At 38.7% G+C, this 23,509-nt stretch overlaps 1 protein-coding gene across 1 annotated transcript in view; it reads right to left on the reverse strand.

Annotated features, from left to right (window-relative positions):
* The window catches only part of nrg3b (neuregulin 3b), a 264,266-nt gene that overhangs the window by 123,857 nt on the left and 116,900 nt on the right, over positions 1-23,509 (reverse strand). The window contains exon 2 of the mRNA XM_084741668.1: positions 6,042-6,177. Coding sequence (XP_084597794.1) covers positions 6,042-6,177 — 136 coding nt within the window. The remainder of the gene's footprint in view (positions 1-6,041; positions 6,178-23,509) is intronic.

The following is a 23,509-nucleotide window of genomic DNA, read 5'->3' on the forward strand; positions in this document are numbered from 1 at the left end:
GGTTGGTGGTGTGGTTCAGTTCATAAAACTTAGTGTAGGTAAAAAGAGAGAGAGAGAGAGAGAGAGAGAGAGAGAGAGAGAGAGAGAGAGAGATGGAAAGTACTGTATGAGAGGGTGGAAATATATTCCAAAGCTAAATCAACTTGATGCTTTGAAGGCACAACAATTACACCGCCAATGAATTTTACGTCAGAAAATACAACATCTGCCTGATTTAATGTGGCTTCCTGTATTGACCACACCCACCTCGGGTCTGCTATGCATTTTGTTGCACCTCTTCTAAATAAAAAATTGACAGTAACTTGTGAAAAACAATATAATATGTACAATATGGCTGTTATTTAAAGGAAAGAGCTGTAAGGTTCTGTGCAGGAGTGTGCAAAACATTAACTAGGGAATGTGCAAAAGTTCACATCAGGATATATAAGGTAGTAACTTCACTCACTCTGTACCAACAATGGAGTCTTTGTGGACAGTGGAGGTAATGACTGTTCCGTAGCCAAATATTTATCTTGCTGAAGTACTTTCACTCATCTGAGGAGCTAGTGTATGTGACTGTGATCTCTGCCTTTACAGGAAATGTACATGTACTGTACATCCTTTTGAAATTTAAAAGTCATCTAAATCATATTTTATATTCTACATCTTCATATAATACAAATCACTGTAATATATTCGAGAATTGTCTAAAACCATTCTTGTATATTTAGAATTTGCCTGTGCCACTGTATAAGCTTTCCTATGGAGAAAATTGATTTTTGGTTTGATCTTTAACTGATTTTACTGTCATTTTCTACTAATCAAAGAAAGAAATGTTGGGGGATTTGGCACTGAAGTAATGGCTTAAAGTCCTTGATCAAGAATTTTGCTATTTCTTAAGCAATCTATATCTACACAGTGATAATTCTATATGTGATTGGGATTTCATGTGTTGAGCCCCAATTATTTTAAGACCTTTGAATCTTTGTACATTTATTGTACTTAGTGTATAAGAAGCCACAGCACTGATGTGGAAGTAGGTCTTAAACTCACATTTGCATGTTTATTTTGGGAGCCTTATTAGCATTGGCAAACATGAACATCCGGCAGAGGGGAGGGAGAAAGGAGGCGGAGAGCAAGGGAAATGTTTCATAACAAAATAAATTGATTCCCAAGTTCAAAACTGTGTTCTCATCCAATGATTCAAGTGTTTAAAGATTGTTCTGACATCTTCACTTGTCTAACGCTGGAGAACATCCAGCCATCTATTATGCTCTTTGCACTGTGGCCTGGAGGAGACGATGACGTCAAAGGAGGAAGCAATCGTTAAAACCTTTACTTTTCTGTACTTCAGAACAGACTGAAGAGATCAGCAGTTATTGTCATGAGGACGCTGATCTGGCGTTGCTTGGAGCGATGATTGATCAACGGCAGTATCTCCAGCACCCTAAACCTGGCCGCAATAATCTGCTTTATATTTCTTCAAGCAACAACTTTTCCCTTTTAGCTGTATCCAGAAATGTGGATGGACAGTATCTGGGTTTATCACTACGCACAGTATCTCTGACAGGGAGAGGAACAGAGGATAACACTGCGCACAGCATAGTAAGAATATATTAATGAAACAGCAGCGGCTCTGCTCGTATTCACAGCCTTCAGCTCATTGTTTTGGTTTGTCAGTCCATATGGTTGAATCCCCAAAAAATGAAACCGTGGGCAATCATTTTCAGCAAACAACAACCTCACACAAGCTGACTGTACGCTACCTGCTCAGCATGAAATGGCGAAGATCCGAAGTAAACAAATGGCTGGTGAGGAGAGTCAAACATTTATCAAGCCAAAAAGAGAAAAGGAGTTTTCACAGGAGTTGAGTGATCGAAAAAAAAGTAAGAAAATTACTGAATTCTGGACAGGTTAATGTGTTTAAGTATCATCATATACTAAGGTATGAAAATGTAGGGTTTTCACCGTGTACATTTGCTTGTCCATGGAATGAACTGGGAAAAAAAAAAAGTTGTGAAAACTCAATTTCAAGGTGACTGCTTTCACTAGATTTTTCAGTTTTTGAATCAAGGTCAAGCTTTGACTTCAATTTTGAAATAAAACTAAGCAAAGTTTTGCCAACCTATGATCCTTTTTTATAATCTTTTGTTGAAATAATTTACTTTTCTACTTCAGATAAACTTGTATAAATCCAAAAATTGTTCACATTAAGCTTTGAACCTGATGTGTCATTATTTGGGTGCTTGAAAATTCAATAGTTGATACTGAAAATATTGAATTATCAGTCACTATTGAAGAAGAGGAGTAAATCATGTCAATGAAACATTATTAAAAATCTATTGAAGTGAGCTGCCTTGAAATTTTGAGTTTTCTCAACTTTTTAACTTTTAGAGTGTAGTGTTATTTTTTAAATCATATTTAATTCAAGTTTCATGTCTGTCAGGACATATTATTTTGTGACATTATAAAAACATAAAGCTTTTTTTAAACAAAGAAAAGGAAACAACAGAAAAGAAAACTTCGCTGTAAAAAATTCACAGAAATTTTGTGGAATCAGCTAATCTTTTCTGATTAACGTAAAGTAAATATACAAGTTTTATTTATTCAACTTAAAATTTCTAGTATTTATTTTAAGACAACTTCAAAACTTAGAAATGTGGTTTCTTCTAACTTGAAGTCTTTTGATTTGAATTGAATGAATAAACTATACAGAGTTAGATGGACTAGAAATTACGATCCTTTAGAAACATGATCAGCATATTAGCAGACTTCCCAGCATGCATTGTTTGAGAGTTAAAACTACAGTGATGATATATAATGAAACTTGCTGTGTGTCTCAGGATGTTGGTTCAACTTTATATCTTAAGCTTATTGAACATGTTACTGCTGAATTCAAGTTTATTTGACCAGAAAAGTTTGTTCGTCTTGATTCATTACAAAGTTACCTCAATTTTGACAGTGTTCTGTTTTCAGTCCTTTAAGGGTCACTGTAACTGATAATAATGATGATACCGTGAAACCGTGATCGTGAAAATATCATTGCAACTTTAAAATAGAAGACGTAATTAAAACTAGATAACTAGTAGTTTATCAGTCCCCTCAATGTTTTTTTTTAATTACTTTTTTATTTCCATAAAATAATTTTGTGGGAGAAGCACAAATTTATATCATGGAGAGATTTGACGTTTAGTACAACTTCAACTGTTTTAGCTGCTGTGAGTTTGTTTTGGCGACTCTCTGCCTCCTGGTGGTTAAAAATCCTCCAATAAAGCTTTAATGAAGAGAGCAGGTTCAGTTTTGTTCTTGCAAGTTCTTTTTAAAATGATCCAATTTTGTGATTACTGTCCTGTAAAATAGCTTCCTCAAAATCACAGGCACACCTGGAGTTCCACCGAGAAGCAATGACATTAAACAACATCAAAACGGCAGTGGGGTTTTTTAGCAAAATTATAATATTTTTCTGACTTACTGGCTGGGCTCCTCACAAGCAGACGAAACAACCTTTCAATAAAACTATTCACAAACCTGTAATCATTCTTTCACACAACAGGCACTCAGCTCAAGAGAAATTGGCAGAGAGTGCCTCTAGGTTTGGCCCTCCAGTCTTTGCTGAGTTCTCCACGCAGTCATTCAACCGTCACTAATTATAGCCCAGAGGGTAGCTGCTACGAGTCTTCAGGGTTTCTTTGAAGCTGCTGTTGCACAGGTGGGAGTTCCAAATTGTTGTGTCGGCCACGTAATATGACATGAAACATACATTGTGTCTCCTTCCTATAATTGGATGATTCCCACAATGCTAGCTGTCTCCATTATAGGAAAATATATATCATATTACAACATTTTTAAGTGTGTAGAGTATTAATGCATGAGTCAGTATTATTTAGCATGCAAAACAATGCAATTTTTAATTTCAAATTTTTCAATTTTTATTGCTGGTATAGCTACTGATAAAATTCTTTAAAAAAAAGTAAGTTCCAATACTTTGCATATTTTTTTAACACATTTAAGTTTTCTGGTTACTTGTTTGTGATTGGTAATTAATAACGTGACTTCATCAGTCAGTTAATTACTGTAATTCACTGTTCTGCGACTGTTGTTCAAACTTTCTTTTGCCCAACATTTACTTTTCTAAGAAGCTTGACTCATTCATGCATCATTTATAATGCACCACATCTCTTTTTCTCTTTTTTTTTTTAGATGAAGATTTAGGGCCTTTAATTCCAGGTAGGTGTGCTAATGAGCTGTTTTTCAATTCAGCACCATTCAGCACAACTCTTCCCTCAGAGAAAATTTCTTATCATGTATTTTTAAAGTGATGTATTTTTAAAGTGATATATCAGAGTGATTTCAGAGGCTGACGTGCATTGGGCCACGAGAGGGAGCAGACATGCCGGAGCATAGAGTACAAAGAGGAGAGCTGAACGTCCAAGCGAGAACGTGCACCCAGCGGGTTACATATATACACATACATCTGCAGTACACATATGATCAGATGCGTATCAGTAATAAATGTGCTTTCCTACCATACTGTTTCATGTGTGTGGGTTCTGCAGTAATAATAACGCCTCTGTTGGCCAACACCACAGAAATAATAACAGATTACATGCTGTATTAGTGAATATGCTGCTATGCATATAAGCTTTATTTTATACCATTTGCTTTGCTTTCCTTTCTCTTTTTTCTGCTTTAAATCGCTTGTATATTCTGTTTTGAGTGTTATATAAATAAAGTTTGCTTACTGAAATTAGAAATATGAGGAAATATAGGTGGTCTGATGGAAAACTATTGGCTCGCTAATGCAGACAAACGAGCTGTCAAAGGCATCAGAGAGGAATGGAATTTTAGGCAGGTGCTATTTGCACCCAGGATGAAATAGCTAATGTGGCTATTTACACCTGCATAGAGACAAACTATGATCATTTCCTAAAACTAACCAAGCAGTTTGTCAAACCCATTAGAAAGGATTGGATTTGTTGCTTTGATACATTTATGGCAGATGCTATTTGCACGCAGGGTGGAACAGCAAATGTGGCTATTTACAGCCAGGTGTATATAGCCTAGCATGGCAGAGACAAGCTCCCGGGTGTCCGTAGCCAACAATTCTATTTGCACACACGTAGCAGAGACAAGCCATGAACATTTCCTAAACCTAACAAAGTGGTTTTGTTGCCTACACATAACCAACCTGTGATTAAAAACTGAACATAACAATTTAAAAAACTTTACATAATGAGTTTGATGTAAGATAAGATAAGAAAACATACAAGATTTTTACTATTTTATTCTTGGGTTTTTATATTATGTTATGTTTTTATGTGTTTGTTGCTAGCTACATGAAGCACTTTGCTTTGATAAATGAAATAAATAAAGATATTATCATTATATTTACAAGAGATACCTTTATTTATTCTGCTGGGCAGTCAGGGTGTGAGAGACTGATTGATAGGAACAAAGGGGAAAAAATAAAAGGAAAGAAAATGTAAAAAGTGCTTTTAAGTAAGATCAAAGAACGATCTTGCAATAGCCCCTTCTTTTACACCTGCCATTAAAATGCATCTCGTACCAAAAAGGTCAAATTAGACAACATTTATGCCAAGGTTAATATATGAGGAGAAGGGTGTTTTACTAAACTGCTATCACTATTAAAAGTTTTGTCAGAGCACATTAAAAACAAAGTTAGATCACGCTCTGGTTGGATCTGCATGAGGCAGGTTTTTTTTTTTTTTCATTTGTCTGTCTGTTAGTTTGATTGTGTGGATCAGAGAATCAGCTGCATCTAAAGCGGCCAAAGCACCTCTGATCCCTCGTTTTAGTGGTTCAGGTGATTATAGATCTTCAGTGCATTTTAGGTACAATGATTTGCCCGTGTTTTATCATTCAAAGAACACAGTCTCTCAGACCGGAGAGAAAAAAACAGCTTGAATGAAAATGACCTCAAGGTTAGTGATTGGAGGGGAAGGGCACAGAGAGGAAACGTCAATGCTGAGAAAGAAACCAAATGCCTCTCTCTCTCACACACACACATACAATTACATCCACACAGACCTCATTACACTCACCTGCAGTGTCTGTGAACCCCAGCCACAGTTTCAATGATGGAGCACTCTCCCTCATTTAGACAAAAGGCCAGGTCCTTGTCTTCCACACATGGCTTGAAGACCTCTGAACGTGGGTTAGGAAGTGTGGGGGCCATCGCTATAGACCAAAGAGACACAGAGACAGATTTAGTTACAACGGAGAAGAAAAGCTTCACAAAAGGTAGTTTCGCTCATGTTTTCAACTTTTGTATTTAAAGGAGAAATATGTTATACATTTATTGTACTTTTAAAAGGAGATAGTTACATGTTTATATTGACAGACAACTTAACATTCCTAGGTCCCGCCTCTTTTTGCTCTTTGCTCCAATAATAAATTTCAATATAATGACCCTACTACACAGCATATTTAAGTATAGGAAATAGGAAAGGAGAAAGTTGACTGAGGCACCAAGTCTGCTCAACTGTTGTTGAAGCGTAAAACAAAAAGTGTCAGGATTTAGGAAGGTTCAACAGACAGTTATAACAGCTGATCAACTTACAATTGTCACATGTCACTATCAGTATAATGTTTCGCTTGTCTTGCACTCATGTAGGGCGTGGGGGAAATAAGTAGCTTCAACTATAGATCATTATATTAAATAGGGATTCAACCTCTTTAATATTTCGTCTGTGGCTCCAGCTGGCTGTTTAGATTGCAGCACTCATTTTTGAATGCTAGGGTTTTTCATATTCCTCCGTTAAAATGCTATTCAAATAGGATTTTGCTTCTTTAAATCACAGCGTTTCTCATTTCTTTAATTTCTTTCATATGCTACTGCACATGGCCTGCTGCTAAGCTTCTAAAAGTACATTTTTTCTCCTACGGTGATTTTTTCTTTGCACTGAAATGACCTCAGTTCTCAGATTTGAAGTGAAGACTGTATTCCTTGTTGATTTCTGAAACTCAGGCTAGCCTTAGGAACCACTTTCTTCATTACAGAGTAATATTAGCATTTTCGGTTTGAAGGTTTCCGAACTGATGCAATAGAGAAAGCGAAGTGGTGTAACACATATTATTGACTGTAAAAATGTGCACTGGTATTATTTTTTATCAGTATTGTTTTGCATTTGTTATTTTTATTAAACATATGTATTGCATTCCTGGTGTCTGTTTTGCTGTAGTAGTTTAACCACAATTCCTTGGTGAATGTCTGCTCGTCTGCTGCTTTGGTAAACACAGTTGGAAAACAGAAATAAATTACAGAGGAAAGGAAGTTAGATGATAATATGTTACTCTACGCAGAGACAAAACAAAGAGAGATGGGCCCCGGTGATGTCGCTTTAATTCTCCTCTTTTAGTCTGACCCTGAGCCGCTCTCACATAAAGAGCACGGCTGCCATGTACAAGCACTGCAATGCAGGGTTCTCCACCCTGTGAAATATGCACAGCTGTCAGGCATGTGGTCGCAGCGACATATAAATATTGTGCGGTAGCATGTGCAGCCACATGCCAGTGTATGCAGATATTCTATCAAAATCATTCATGCAGAAGCACACACATGTTGATGTACACACAAACACACACAGGTATACAATAACACAGAGAAGCTCTTTCACTCCATCATGTAGTCAAGCATTGAAAATTGGATTGACTGGTATTACGCTCAATACCTTGCCAATACAATTGGATTACAAATCTGATTCTGCTTCCATCCATTTATATTATACACACACAGACACACCATTTAAATGTGCACACATGCATGCTCACACACCATATTCTTCTAATTGTCAGCCCGCGCCTATTTCTGTCATCCTCTTTGGCACGAGTCTGCCATGTCTTTGTTGTCCAATCTGCTTTGTGTGCCACACTTCTGCTGCTCCAATGGCCTTTTTTTTTTTTTTTTCAAACTGAAGCTCTAGTGACCAATCGTGTGCGGAGGAATAAAAATTCGGTAATCCGTTTGTTGTGCCCCAGCGTCCAGTTCAATCTATGTTTTGTTTATGGCCATTGATCGATAAATCCGGGGCTCTTGATGTAAGGCCCAAGAGATGATGAGAGATCAGAGGGAACACAAAAAGAGATATGTGGCGCTCCGGGGGCCGACCAAGACTCCAGTCTGTCAGAGTAAAAACTTTGGAAGATATCATTTAAACCACTTACTGTGGTGGTCCATACACTATCATCAGAGTTCTTTTTCTTTTAAATCAGTTCATGTGTATGCTACATGTAGAATATTTTCACCACTTTACTTTGCCTTCAAACTTTTCTGATGGGAAACTACCGTTACATAAGCTAAATATCACTCTCTCCAACCAACCAAACTCCACAGGTAAAATCAGTCACTTTACCTCGCAGGGTACAGGAGTTGCTAGACAAGCGCTGCCTCGATCTGTCGGTTGGTTTGTGGACAGAGCACTATTGGGCTTCTGTAACAGCAGTGTCCCATTGGAGAAAACTGTCAGACGGTAATGTAAAGTGGTGAAAATATTATAATTAGCATACACTTAAACTGATATTGAATTTGGTTTTAGTGGGACTTTTTTAAGTGGCTAAAATACCATGTCTGCAGCAGTATTTTGCTTAGATTGCATACTGGTGCCCCTCCATGCTTACAGAAATAATCCGAACTATCCCTTTAAAAGGCAATATATTGACTGTATCAGTTGCACGTCTTGCTTCTTGATTACTCGTTAGAATAATTTTTGGATCAGATCAGCATGGTGCATAAGGAAGTAAGTCTTGAACCCAAGCTGACCCTTCCATTCTCTGTAGGGTTTTTAAGACACAGGATTACATATTGTATTATTAATTCTGCAAATTCCCAGAGTGGATTGTTCAAAAGGTTATCTATTCCAAGATGCAACTTTAATAATAGAAAATAGAGCACAATGTCCCCCTTGTGGTCCTCATGTCCCTAACAATAATTGTCACAGTGTTTAAAGTCCCTTGTATCTTTTACTCAGACAGCAGCAGTGACCACATGTGAAGAACGGCACGTTTGATATACAAAGACAACTCCCGCTCTGTTAGGTCAGCGGTTCCGGTTTAAACACACGAGGCAGAGATTTTCTGACAAAAGAGGAAATTGATTTTGTGCTGCGAGCCGAACCATTGATATATTTACATTAGAAAAGCCAAGGTCATGCAGATACCAAACACCCTTTTAGTACCTGCATCACAAGTAATCTTATCTGTGCTGAAACATTTCAAAAACTTATTTTTTCATGTGTCTCCTTATCTTATTTCAAAGACCCAGTGAAGAAGGCCTTTCTTCTCATTTGTTATTACTCTACCCTTCTTGCTGTTAAAAAAAAAAAGAAAAAAGAAAAAAGTGGTTCAAGTGCAGCATCATTTCATTTGTCACATGTTGTTGACAGAGCGGAGGGGTAGGATGTGAGCTACACAAGGTCACCGTGGTACCAATGACACAGCACTTTGGGAATCGATGATGATGATGTATGACGCCTCCATATATTTTTTTCATGAGGGACAAAACTCCCAAAGCACATTATAGCAGCACCTTTTGTATATTGGCTGGGTGAATGTGCCAGTTTCACACCCAGAGAGAGGCAGGCTGACATCTTAAATTAAACATATTATGGCACGCTTTAAATGTGCACAGGATTTCTAGAATAGCTGATCTTTGAGATTTCCTGTGGTTTTTAATATCGCACCAATACCAGCAACCGATGAATCATTTGAACCTATAAAAGCTGTGAAAGTTAATGCACGCATTTCAGCATGCTCTCCGTTTCCTTAAAGTGGAATAAAACCCCTCTAAAGCTCCCACCTGTCATCCCTACAAAATAAAAGCTCTGCTATTCTTCGCCAGGTGCAACGTCTACAAACAAACAGCCTCTGCTGATTACTGCTCAAAAAAAATCTGCAAAAAAACCTCTTTAGTCTTAAAGGATTACCTCCAGTCTTACAGCCCTGTTGGCCACATCAAGGAACAAGTCATCTTCAGATATGTTTGGCCTTGAGCAATACAGGCTGTCAATTTCTTATGGGTTCCCTTTTCATCACTGTGACAGGCAAGAAACGGTAAAAAATCTGCGGCATAGCAAGCACAACTCGGGCACTTTTGAGCAAGCACCTGTCAAGCAGGATCCTGTCGAAATGCTACGTTCTTTAAATATCCCCCTGTCAGAAATAGTGCGAGTTAATAAAGCAATTAGTCAGTTTCTTGAATGAGCCTAAGCAAAATGATAATAATATGGGTCTGTGTGTTTTGATGTTATGCTTTCTGGGCTGTCATTTCTTGACTACCAAGGGACTGACCCTGAATAGAACAGAGTAAACCTTGCAACTGATCCAAGCAGTCAAACCAATTAAAAAGAAGACAGATTTTTTTTTTCACTTTTTGAAATCAAACCAGAACTGAAAGCATATCAGACTTTTATTTTTTAAATTAATCTTAATCTTCATTACTGAAGTAATCGCTGATAAATGATCTGTCCCTGGCTTTTAGTCATTATTAAGATGTAATGTCATGACTAATTATGACAAACATACAAGTTGCCATTAGGTTCATTTATCAACATTTTTAATGAAGCCCTTTTACAAGAATTAAACCTTCCCAATCCAAGCCTCTAGCAAACTCCATGAAACTCAGTCTGCTTGGTTGCTGTTAAAAAAAGAAAAAAAATGGTGGAAAATGTGCTAATAAATGGCAGCTGCAGTGGGAGCGTGATTCATCCTGGACTCTTTGAAATCATTTTCATGTCTCTCACTCTCCCCATTGCACAAAGGCAATCCAGATTGTCGATTCCCCTGGTAACTTTCAAGGAATCTACTGGCTGGGGATCACAGATTCAGTTGATGCTTGAGAGATCAGAGTTATCTGAGAGGAATACCGAGACTGGTACTGCTCCTCTCGGTCGCTACTATCAAATCGGTTTCAATCAATATCTTCAGAAAGACAGCTTAAAGCAAATATAGGATTTATTTTATTTTGAAACTTCATTTCTGATGGTGAAAAAATTATTACTTGCAGATCTTTTATTATAACAACCAAAGTTATAAAACAAAACTTAATGTAAAGCTGAATGGGTCACACTTTATTTAACAGCATTGATAAAATATAACAAGCTGTATAGTGAATTAAATTAAACCACAACTAGATATAATATGTTCTTTTTGAGACCGCATTAGACCCTTTACTAAACCCTTATTTGGCTTCATTAGATGGTAATTAGGGACACATTACAGCAGAACTGTAATGTCAACTACAGTGAAATCAGATTTTGTCTGTTGGTGACTGCACAGACCTGAGGCTAAACAAATATGTAAGCATCAGTCTTTGCTGCTCTGCAAACTGTATATGTGATTTCACTTCAGTTTACAGTACAGTTCTCTTATAATGTATCTCTAATTGCACTCTGAGAAAGTCTAAGGGTCTCATAAATGGTCTAATACTGTCTAATAAAGTACATATTATTTCAAGTTTGTGTTTAAATTAATACAAAGTACAGCTTGTTACTTCTTTTTAGAGCACTGTAAAATAAAATGAGATTGCTCAGTGTTTGCCAGCATTATTATCAAAAAGACAAAAGGGACTGAGACACATTATATTTTCATATAGTAAAAAGGAAGTCACAGTTCTACATGTATCCTCTCTGTGAATACATAAAGATACGGCCAATCAACGAGCACTAAAAGTGGGGCAGTGTCTGCAGCCAGATCTCATGTTACACTGAGGATCTGAGGAGTTTTTGCTCAATGTTTGCCTGCTGCAACAAACTTTGATCATCGGATAGCAGTATATAGCAAACCTCTCTCTAAAACATACAGCATTTATACCATTTTAATAAGACACACATCTGTAAAACAAGCACATATCTGTATCTATGGTTTTAAAACCAATTTTCAGGCAGGTAGGATTGTTATATCATCGCTTCTGTATGACCTGTGATTATCTTAAATGGGATAAATGGAGAATGCTCCATTTATAATTGCATGCTAATGTTATTGTCAGTGTCACATGTCACTTCGGCTTCATAGTTCCACTTTTACTTTTTAGCTCTGATGCTCGATTACTTTCAACTGGTAATTATAGTGCAGCAAGTGGAGGCTATATTGCAAATTTTTGCAGCCTTGATTCAAATCCAATTTTCAAATCTTTCACTGTGTTTTCATGAAGTTGGAAAAGAATTGGTTCAAATAGGCTTTTTGTCAGTGTCCTATGGAATATTTATATACTCTGCACACATGCACCCCAAATATACATGCAGTGGCATGCATACAGACACTCTCTGTTACTGTAGACGGAGCATCCTTGGCACAGACAACACAAGAGACAATTCCATTTACAACTGTAGCATTTTCCTTCTATGGCTTCCTTCTAATGTGCTCATTAGTGTTCTTGTGCTGAGCCTCATCCCCCAGGAGACTGTGGTCGGGAGAGAACTGCCTGTGTTTACTGCAGCGCACATCAAAGAGGGCCTTACTACGTAAAGGGAAAGTCCTAAGAGAGCCTGCTGATTGCTTACCCATCATGCACCACTGCCTTTTGGACAGAACCATATTCAGGGAAATATATAGTGCAGTGGGTATGGACAACACATTGGCCCCGACAATGCAATCTGTCACAATGGTTTGGAAATGACTTGAACTGTTTGCTTTTCTTTTTTCTCCAAAGCAGCAATTTAACTGCAGCTGCAGGAGGAACCGAGAAACTGTTTTAATTACTGGAATCCTTATTAAAAAGAGCAGAAATAATCAAAATTTCTGTGCAGCACAGCTGCACTGTACACCTTCCTTCACACACCAGATGAAAAGTGCCAAATATATGGTTTTCAGATGCCAATCCCAGCAAGGGATGAATTATTTGATCAAAACTATGTGAGATTTGAGAATCATGCATTATTTTCAAGCAAAAAAATGTTTGGAACTACGCTACATCAGGCTACTTGCCAACCGCCCCCACCGCCTATGCATGTCATCAATACTTAGTTGGGCGACAGACACTACAATTATAAACTGAATGTATCTCCTCCTGCTGCAGCAGCAGAGTCGCAGCAAAGAGTAGTAGGAGTCACATTTCAAACGTAAAGTTGTAGGCTGATCACAGCCTGACAGGCTGAGGTTGCCTGACAACTGGATATAGTTGTATAGAATGAAATCAGCTTGAAGGGCAATTATGCAGAGTCCCAGCATCACCAAACACTTGTGATGTGTGCAAAGTCATAAAAGTGAGTATACTGTTGCTCATCACATTACCATGAAGGTGTTAGCTGGTGCTACTTTGTAAGGTCAAGCTGACTAAACCAAGCTAGCCTTGACAAGGAGCAAACATTACAATACAGGCATGCACTTAACATTAAAGTATTAACAGTTGCTTTACAGCTTGTTTGTGGATGACAACAGTTGCTGGGGTAAGTGTAGGGGATGTTTGATAGACCTGGCAACTCAAAATTTAATAATTAACCATATTTATAAGCATTAATTTTGCTCAAAGTAAAAGGCAGATCTAAAGATATAGTGTTAAAGATCAAAGTTATAGATAGATAGAGATAGAGTTACAGATATTGCAAAATGTGCGGTTTAATCCATAACACCGGTGTTGTTACGAGTTTATCAACTGGTGGGAAAATTTCCTCACCATACCATCTGTATTTTAAACACCATTTTTGCCTCTTAAATATAAAGCCAGTAGCAACTAAACCAACAATAGTGCTTACCTTGATATGACTCATGTCCTATTGAGTTACTGATTACTAAAGGAAATTTTATTGTGACCCTCAAACAATATTTATTTACTACTGTACTTACTCTTGTACTTAAAGATTAACTTAAGGCTCATACATAATTAAGGGACCAAAGTATGTGAATCAGTTCTTGTAAATGTTCACAAATGAAGCTTTAGCGCACATTCAATCAGAGACAAAAAAAATTGTCATGTTTGGGCCTGTGGTTTATTTCTCTTACCATCCTTAGTCATAATTTTTCTTGCTGTCATTGTCTAGGTATTTTATCATCTGGTCATTTCTATAGCACGGCTCCACTGTTAGATCATCATCTTGCTGCTTTCTGTTTAAATATGTTTCTCTCTCGCCCTTTAGTTCTTCCTATTGCTGGGATGTTCGCCCCTTCATCATTTCATTAATTCATCAGCCTCATCAGCCTATCAGTCCCGGCAGAGTCATCAACTACCACCATCCCCAGCACCACCACCACCACCGGTGTCTGGACCCCCCGTATTAAAGTATTTCCCCACAGAGGCTAAGTATTAAAGACTTTCTGTCAAGATTAATTACCACATATCAGCTGTATTATAAACAGCTATCATGACTTCATTCTCTTGTCTCTCCTGACTGAAGTACTTGCAGTGGTCAAAGTTGCATCACAAAGGACAACACGGAGGTTGGTACATCAATTATGTACCATTTCCTGGTGTTTAAACTAATGGTGGGTAATAACAGAGGCACTAAGAAATGGGGGTGGGGGGACGGGTTGGGCGTAATGCCTTAAATCGAAAGGGGACAGCTGAAGATTTGACAGAAAAGGGGGAGACTGAGTGGGGTAATGACATGCAGCAAAGGGCCATAGGCGGGGCTCGAACCCACGGCCACTCTACCACCTGAGCTACCAGACCAGTGATGGTTGACTCTTGTTAAAATAATTTATTCCAACTATGGCACAACACACAGCAAAACACACTGCATGCTGTTCCTTTTATAAGATTCATAAAAGCCAATAGTGGCATGAACTGCATACATATGAACTGATAAAACTCCATTGAGCGACTGAGCATAATTAAAGGACCCTCAAAGGGCAAAATATATAACAGAGGAAGGAAGGATAAAAAATCTTTTAGCTTGGAATATTCAATACTTACAGACAGTCATGGTCGATACTGCTTGTATAAACAGTACACACAGACACAAAAACATGCACATACATACTGTATGCATGATCATCAAGACGACAAGCCTTGGGGGACCTTCTGTCCCTGACGTGACACAAACAAATAGCAGTTGACCTGTGGGACAGTTGGTTTAAGATGGCAGTCGCTGCCTGTAAGCGGGGTTAAAGAGCACATGGCCTTGGTTGCCATGACAGCCCGGTGATGGGCATTCGCTGGGACATTTGTCACAGGTGCTCTAGTTGTCTAGTTGTCTAGTTGTGTTGAGGCCTTAAAGGCCCAAGCTGTGGCATATATGGCACAATACTGGACATTACAGGTCTGACTGTATATTAAATAGTAGATAAAAAAAGTGAAACCAATGCTGAAATGTCTTAACACTGCATTTTTTCTAATGGCCGACAGGGGGCGACTCAGGGGGCAAAATGGCCCTGCTTCATTTGATTTATGACCACAATAAACAGTTTCATAATGAGCATATGGTCTCAATCGTTTGTTTCAAGTCTTATTCTATACCAGTGGTTCCCAAAGTGGGGGGCGCGCCCCCTGGGGGGGGCGCGGTGCCATTGCAGGGGGGGCGCGGTAAGGCTTACCCGGTATTGACACCAGGCGCGGCTGCGCTGCGGTTTTGCTCCGTCATGCACGCGACTTCAATTAAGATCAGCAGCGTTTCAGAAGCGGAGCGTGTTACCCGCTTCTACCATGGATAAGCAGGCTACATAGTTAAATTGTTTATTTTCTGTCTGTCTTTATGATCGCGAGTCTGCACGGGGTCTTTTATTTTGAAAATCAACCGGATTCTCCCCTGTTTTCCGTGCCTGACTTCCTGCCCGCTCGACTAGCTATGTGTCAATTGACGCGCCATCCGTCGGAAATAGACTCGCTGAGTATTCTCCGCGGAGCTGTAATTTATACCAGAAGCGGCTCGGCACTCTGCTCAGACCCAGATTTGAGAAGATCTGCAGCATGAAGCAGGCCCACACCAGTCACTGAAAAGATGTGAGGATTAAAGGTTTCATTTTTGCACAACAAACCTTTAGATTTTTGTTGTTGTTTTTTTTCCTTTCAGGGAGTTCATATTTGTGTTGTCATGTTTTAAAAAAACATTTTTGCACATAGATGCAATTTTTGAAAAATGCATTGATAGCAATGTTGAGTATTGTTACACAGTAAAAAAAAAAAAGAAACCTGTTACACTGAACATAATTACACTGTTAAGGTGGTTTGTTATTTCGTTATTTATTTCTTATTCCAAAAGAGGTTGTAGTTTATTGCAACCTGTAGTTTATGAGGGTTGTATTAGAGTTAATGAGGTTTGTATTAATTACAATGTGTGAAATAAACTGCAATGGAGTCTGAAAACAAAATATGTGTATGTGTGTCAGGTTTAGGGGGGCGCGAAAATTTTCTTATCAACCAAAGGGGGGCCCAGCAGAGAAAGTTTGGGAACCACTGTTCTATACAATGTGATGTTCATTTTGTAAATTATGCTCTCACTTAAGAGTAAAACAGACAATAAAGAAGGGTATGCTTTAGGGCGGGGCTACTGTTGTGATTGACAAGCCTGATTCTGTCCAGTGCAACACACCAAGCTCACGAAACTCTGATCAAACTGTCAAACTAGACAGTGTTGATCAAATATGGATCATATCCTGTCACTACTTTGCCTATTTCTTGCCTAAAAAGTTTTCAGAAACATGGTTTAGTGCACTGTTTAGCTGAAATACCCCAAAGATTGCGGCCATCCTGCTGAACCCATGAGCCAAAACCACACATCGCCCAAGCTGCAGCATGTCACTCTATAGCTCCAAGCTCCAGGCTTTAAAATGGTAGTCTGTGACATCATAGTCAGTTCACATTTGTTCTGTGCTGAGGTTTTTAAATGTTTGGCAAAGGAAGAAGAAGATATGTATCTTTCATTGCAGGGTGCATTCAAGAGTTCAAAGTACTGTTTTTCCTCTTAGTCGGAGAGACACCTTTGAGTCTAGTTATTATCTAATGGCATCGTTATTAGGTGAACTAAAAAGAGTTTGGAATGTGTTCACAGTGACAGGCCCAAAGCAGCAGGTTAATAAAGTAAACCCCCAGAAGACATCAAACATGCATTGAACCTTAAGGGAACAATCTACCCCCTAATGAAAAGTTTTAATTATCTACATTATCTCCTGACCCTATGTCAGCTGAATCTTGATTAAAGTTTGGATGACCACCGTACACACAACAAGCAAGCCCCTGCAGTCCAAACCCCCTCCTCCTCCCAAACAGATCATAAAGTGACCTTGAAATTTCTCTCCACAACCCACGCAACATAGTACAAGTGTTTTGCAGCCAAGAAACTGCACTGCGAGTCCAAAAACTGTCCGTGCTGCGCTCTACCAGAAGGCTCAGCTTGATTTTTGTCTGCACTACACCTCTGTTGGAGGTACAATGTGTTTGCTCTGTCAGAGACAACCTATATATATATATATATATATATACACAATAGAAAAGGGTAGACAGGGGACAGTTGCAACACGTCTTAATTCTCCAAACAGCAACATGCTGTTACTGAGTGATGATGCTCATGAATTTCATGCATCATACATTTTGTCATGATATTGGTATATATTTGTGTCAATGTCAGTGTGTCTATCTAGCACATGATGCATTGTCATGGCTGATGGGCAGTTACAAGAAAATGTTGCAACTGTCCCCAAACTAAGCAGCCATATCAAAACAAACCACACAGCAGTATTTTTCCATAAACACAAGCCATTATGAGGTGAATAAAATTGTAAAACAATAGTTCACTCACTTGAGTGCTTCAAAAATCAGTTTTTAAGACAATAAATACATGTTTAATTCAAGTGTCTTGCGCTGAAAGTTGTTCAGTTCTCCCTGTCTCACACTGAAATATAGAGAGTGAATAGCATCTGTAACATCTGCACACTGACTCAAGGTTGGCCCATGTTCAAAGCATAAACAAAACTCAATGACTGTTTTTAAATAAATATAAGTAAGTAAATAAAACTATAATATTATTATAAAACAATGCATATTTTCAGAATGTGATGGTTATGGATTAAAAAAAGCAAAAGTTAAATAGTAAAATTTAATTTATGTTGAATGTGTTGCAACCATCCCTCGATCGTGTTGCAGGGTTGGGGTCAGTCAATATCTGACCTCTTCAATTCAGATAATTATTGTGAATGATATGTCATATGTAACCATCTTGAAATGTTATGGGTAAATATCAGACAGATTTTGTCTCCCCTACAAACACCAGCAGGGCTGGGACTTTGGGTGGAACATTTTCCTTAAGAAAATCACAGGAATTCAGTGCATCAGTCTTCTACAGAGGGAAGAAAAGACCTTAAAGCTTTTATTTTCTCCTCACCAGAGCTTTAAGAAAATGAGATTGGAATTGAGCATCATTTATTCATGAACATGATTTACTTTATTACTCGTATTGTATAGATGAGAGTAATGCTATGCTGTTTGATAGACCTTTGGACCTAAAGTTGTTAAAGCTACCGATGAAGTATGACAAAAGTACTCTACAGACAATACAAGGAACACCAAGGGAAGGGTGAGATTGATTGAAGTTCTCCGAAATTAACATGACTCATATTGTCAGGTTATTATCAGTACAGAGAGCTGTGTTTTTCTGAAGGTGCCTCTGGAGCATTTGAAGATAATTTCCCTCCTCGGTTGCACATTTCTCTGACTCAGTGGCGGCAACGAAGCCACAACACCGAACGAGTGGATCATGACAGTGACACTGCGAAGTGGAGGCAGTGACTCGGCTAATTTTGACCCGCAGGTTATCCTGTGGAAGTTCCTTGGATATCAAGGGTAAAACCTAATCTGTCGAATGTTTCTTACATCAAGTTTAAAGGGACAGTTCACCCTGAAGTGAAAAATATATATTTTTCTCTTACTTGTTGTCCTTCTTATCCATCTAGGTTTTGGTGAGTTGCTGAGTTTTCCAGGAGCAGGTTACATGAGATAATCCTCAGACCTTGTTGTGAGCATTTGTTGCAACTGTTTTGTGAATACCGGATCTACTTTCTTTCTGCAGTAGAATCTATCAGAACTACTTTCTTTCTACTATCTTGATTATCCAGTTAATTATTTCTGAATAATAGAGACTCTGGAAGGAGAGCTGTTGATTTTTTTGTAATGTTTTTTTTGGGTTTTTGAAAACCATAGTGCCATCTAGCGCCACTATACTGGAGAGAAGGCAGACATCTCCACAGCTGGTAGCTCCAATACTCAGCAGCTCACACCAGAACTACCTGGATGGATAAACAGCACTACAGGGAAGAAAAAAAAATATATGCATTTTTGATATTGGGATGATCTCTCCCTTTATGACTGGAATCAGTAATGATGCTTGCAAGAAGAACAATATTATTAGAGGCAATTTCTCCTGTGCTAATTTGTCTTCACAACCCATATGCAGTAATATAGAAGTAGACAGATAATTTATCCTGATTCATTGATTGTAATTTGTGGTGTAATTATCATAATATACCACCAGGAGGGACAAAATGATGTTACCGCTTATGATCTCAGAAATGAAAACATGCAATTTGCTGTGTGTGGTGCCCATTATTCTAATCTTTTTTGCTATATTTCTTTTACTTTGAGACACACATATGTGTTTTGACTAACTTTTTTTTTTGGTGGAGTTGATCTATGTCACAGACATATGTGCTAAATATCACATTTGTTAAACCACCCTGATGTAGATGCCACTGTAGCTATGAACATACGTTGTACATTCAATGACTCCTAAGGGAAACTCATAAAAGCTGTTAAGAACGGGATGAGTGCCTCTACCTCATATTCAACAGTGGGCGATGTACTTTAATGCCATTATCTCCATTACTTACAGAGCAAATAACAGAGAATAACCATTGACTGGAGAAATAAATTTGAATCTATCAAATGTATATTTAATGAGCGAGGTCGCTTTAGTGCCTTTGCTACTGCAATGACATTAAATTTAGATTTGGATTCCAGGACAGGACATGCAAGAAATGAGACGCAAATTAAAGCTTGCTGGAGTTTTTGCTGAAATATACATACCTGTGGTGTTGCTTGAGGAAGGACGAAGTAATTAATAATTCATCAGTGTTTACAAATGGGACACCATGAAAGAGGGTGTGCAACTAATGAAAAACACAGAACGAATGCACACATGCAAGTGTGCAAAAAGGCATAAAACACCAACCAGACAAGTTTACATCCAAGTCCAGATGTTCAGACTCATACAATATATGTATGAAGACTGTGAAAGTGTTTTTGTTTTGTTTTTTTATCAATATATTGACAAGTTTGATTCCAGTGAGAAACATGCTCTCTTCACTTAAAGACTATTTTTTACAGACGAGTACAAAGGACTGACGAATATTGTGATGTCAAAGTGAAGCTGACCTTTTAGACATAAAATGTCATCACCTCATTATTTTATCCTGTTAAACATGGAATTTAAGATTAGCATATGAATGCTGGAGTTATGGGCAAAACATGTCTTGTATGTTCACAAAGACCTTCGACTGGCAGATCTACTCAGTTCATCCTTGACAGATCTAATGAAATTCCCTCCCATTCTTAAGATATAGTGTTCACAAGAACGGGACAGATGGATGGACGTGCAGATGGACGGATGGACAGCCTGAAAACATAGTGCCTCTGGCCATGGCTGTTGCCGGCACAGAGGCATAAAAAAATGCTCCGTTATAACCTGGTTGTGATTATTCATGAGACAAAATTTGGAAGATACAGCCCTAAAAAGGCAAATTACCCCAGATAAGAAATGACTGATATAAATTCATAATGAACTATTATAAGCAACACCAACATAATTAGTTTTATTTTCACAAAATAGTAATTTAGAGATCTGATTATATGTAATTGTAGTGTGTGTGTGTGTATATGCACAGTATGTGTCCATCAAAACATTGCATTTATTTCCATGAAAAGTCTTTTGTTCCTTCATTACAATTTATTAATAACGCTAACAAACCATTTATCAAACGTGGCATATTTGGCTTGCCGTTAATGTGCGTCTAACTGTTACCACACTGCTGATAGCACACTTGGTCCTGTCTTGGCAGCGCCTGTCTCCATCTGCCTTTTTTTCTTTTTTCTTTTTTTTTTTTTTAATTTAAGACTATATTTAAAAAGATGGCATAAAAATTTAATCCTGGGGGTTCTAGAGGATTATGCTTTGCCAGCAGAAACTGGCAGAGACGCTGAGGTGCAGTCGGACGAGCACCTAATTCTGTCTTCATTTACTTACTGTAACATCTTCATTGACATGATGGGTGAAGCTAAAAAAAAAAATAATTCATGCTGATGAGTCGAGATGCAGTGTTATCAGTGTTGTAATCACCACACGGTTGTGTTAAAATACTTCACTGGGAAAAAAAGCTGCTTTTTTATCTTCCTTCCATGGGTATTCAGCATGCTCCCTTCTTTATGCCTGACAAACATATTTGAATTGGAAATGACTCAAAATACTGTTTTATGCAGCGCTCATCTCAAGATGCAGCTTTGCACATGCAAGGAGATGAAATAGTAATCAAAAGAGGGAAAAGAAAAGCAGAAAAGTTAAATTTGGGAAGCCTGATTTGCCTAGACCATACGGTGAAAATCGATGAAGATTGAGAATAATTTTGATCACATTATTGATGCTGTTTTTCTCACTTTTCCTTGTTGGTTGATGCAGATGCAGCCAATTATTCACACCTGAAAGGACAAAGCGTGAGAACTTGACAAGAAAAACAAACGAGCACCATTTGAGATGTTCTTATTTTAAAGGTGCAGGCAGCAGTCTTTTTTTTTTTTCCACCCTCCTCTGCCTCACCGCCATATTCCGCTCCTTCCCTGCCTCTCTTTGCTCCTCGCGGGAACTCCACGACGTTGCAGAAATGCAACATCAACATGCATCCCCATCTCGGCCGCGCACGGGAACGGGGAGTAAAGAGGAGAGGAGCTGAATGATTCACCTACATGGACCAGAGAGTGGCTTCCTGTCAGCGCGGTTGATTAAAATTCCTGGGACCAAGAATGCAGGGTGTGATGTACGACGAGCAGGTGGTGTGGCTTTAATATGCATGAGCGGACGGCTCCTGCATCTGCAGATTGGCATTCACTGAGCTTGCCTGTCCGCTCCCTTGGCAGCTCTCTTGGCATATGGAGCTACTGAGGGCATACATGAGCATAGCAAGGGGGCTGGTCTTAGCGCCCACTGATACAATTCAGTCTTTTTGTGACTCCTGAGATCAGTAGCTAGTTCCATTTGGTGGCTGCTCAAAGTAGCCAGATTGAAGGTAGAGGAGGGCATTTTCCTGCTGTATATTTTATTGATTTTATACAAACAGCAGGAAACATCAAAAGGGAGGAGGATTAGAGGAGCCAGTGTAAAAATTGACTGAGATGGGGTTTAGGACTTAGGCTTACTGGAGGGAAGATGTGATTAGCCCCTACACCATCTCAACGGATGATTCTATTGATATGAAAAAGCAAGCACAGTCCTACTCCAGATTGTGAAGGAGGGGAATGTGAGCTTAGCCAGCGCTGCCTTGCACTGTATTTGACACATAAACTGTGACTTGGAAAGGTTTAGCTGTGTAAGTATTTCAGGCAGCTGTGTGGAGTTGGATTCACAGGGTTCTATGTTCGTGTGGGCGCATTGCAAAGTGGTATTTTTCAGTTTTTCTTTGCCCAAGCCTGTTTGTTATTTTGGTGATTTGATGTGTGCTGCAGTGGGAGGAGAGGCGCTGTAGGTGGTGTGTCACTGGCAATCCAGCAGCGCACTGTAATTTCGATGTCGAGTTTGCCCGCGCTCTGTGCCGTCTGCAGCCAAACTGCAAGGCAACAGGACACAAGTCATAACCATGTTGCCTTACATGCTCAGTACATCACCTGATGGGAGCACCCTCACCGACCTCTCCAAAACCACACAAAGTCCCGTTATTCATGTCTGCTTTTCTGTTACGCTTTTGTTATACATCCTTTAACCAGCAGGCACCTCCAATCCAGACACCTCAATATGGCAATAATGCCAGGAAAGGCAAAGAAGAAGGAGGTCAAACAGGCCCAGTAGCAATTTTCTAGGGCAGTGGTTCTCAAATATGACTCTGTGGCACAGAGGCCTAGCATATTAAAGTCCCAGGCTAGCCTTATTATTGTTCTTTTTATGGTTTTTATTAGGCCTATTTTGTTTTTTCTAATATTTATTTATTTATTTCAGTGACACACAGCTCAAGATATCACATATTGTTTGAATTTATCCCATTTACAGTTCTCAATTTCTTTTTAGCCGCTGAGCTAAAGTTAGCTTATTTTACAAGCTGACAGAACAAGCTGCGGTGACTCCAAAGGTCCTGATTTCAGTGATGTAGATGTTGATGTGCTCCTCTTAAAAGTACAACTGAGGGATTCAGATTATTGAGAAAGATGGAGGAAATGACAGCTGTCCAAAAGTGAAGCCAAAACATCTTGATCGCTCCTGGTGGCTGGTTGCTTTGTAGGTCATATCATAAACCCCCTCAAAGTACATAAAAAAAAAAAAACCCTCAAAGATGGATTCTGTCATTTTAAGTCTGTCGTTCTCAAACCTCTCCTGGCATGCTCTGCTTCGGCAGC

Source organism: Lutjanus erythropterus, chromosome 17, assembly GCF_056507025.1.
Source record: "Lutjanus erythropterus isolate fLutEry1 chromosome 17, fLutEry1.hap2, whole genome shotgun sequence".
In the NCBI taxonomy this organism is placed as follows: domain Eukaryota; kingdom Metazoa; phylum Chordata; class Actinopteri; order Lutjaniformes; family Lutjanidae; genus Lutjanus; species Lutjanus erythropterus.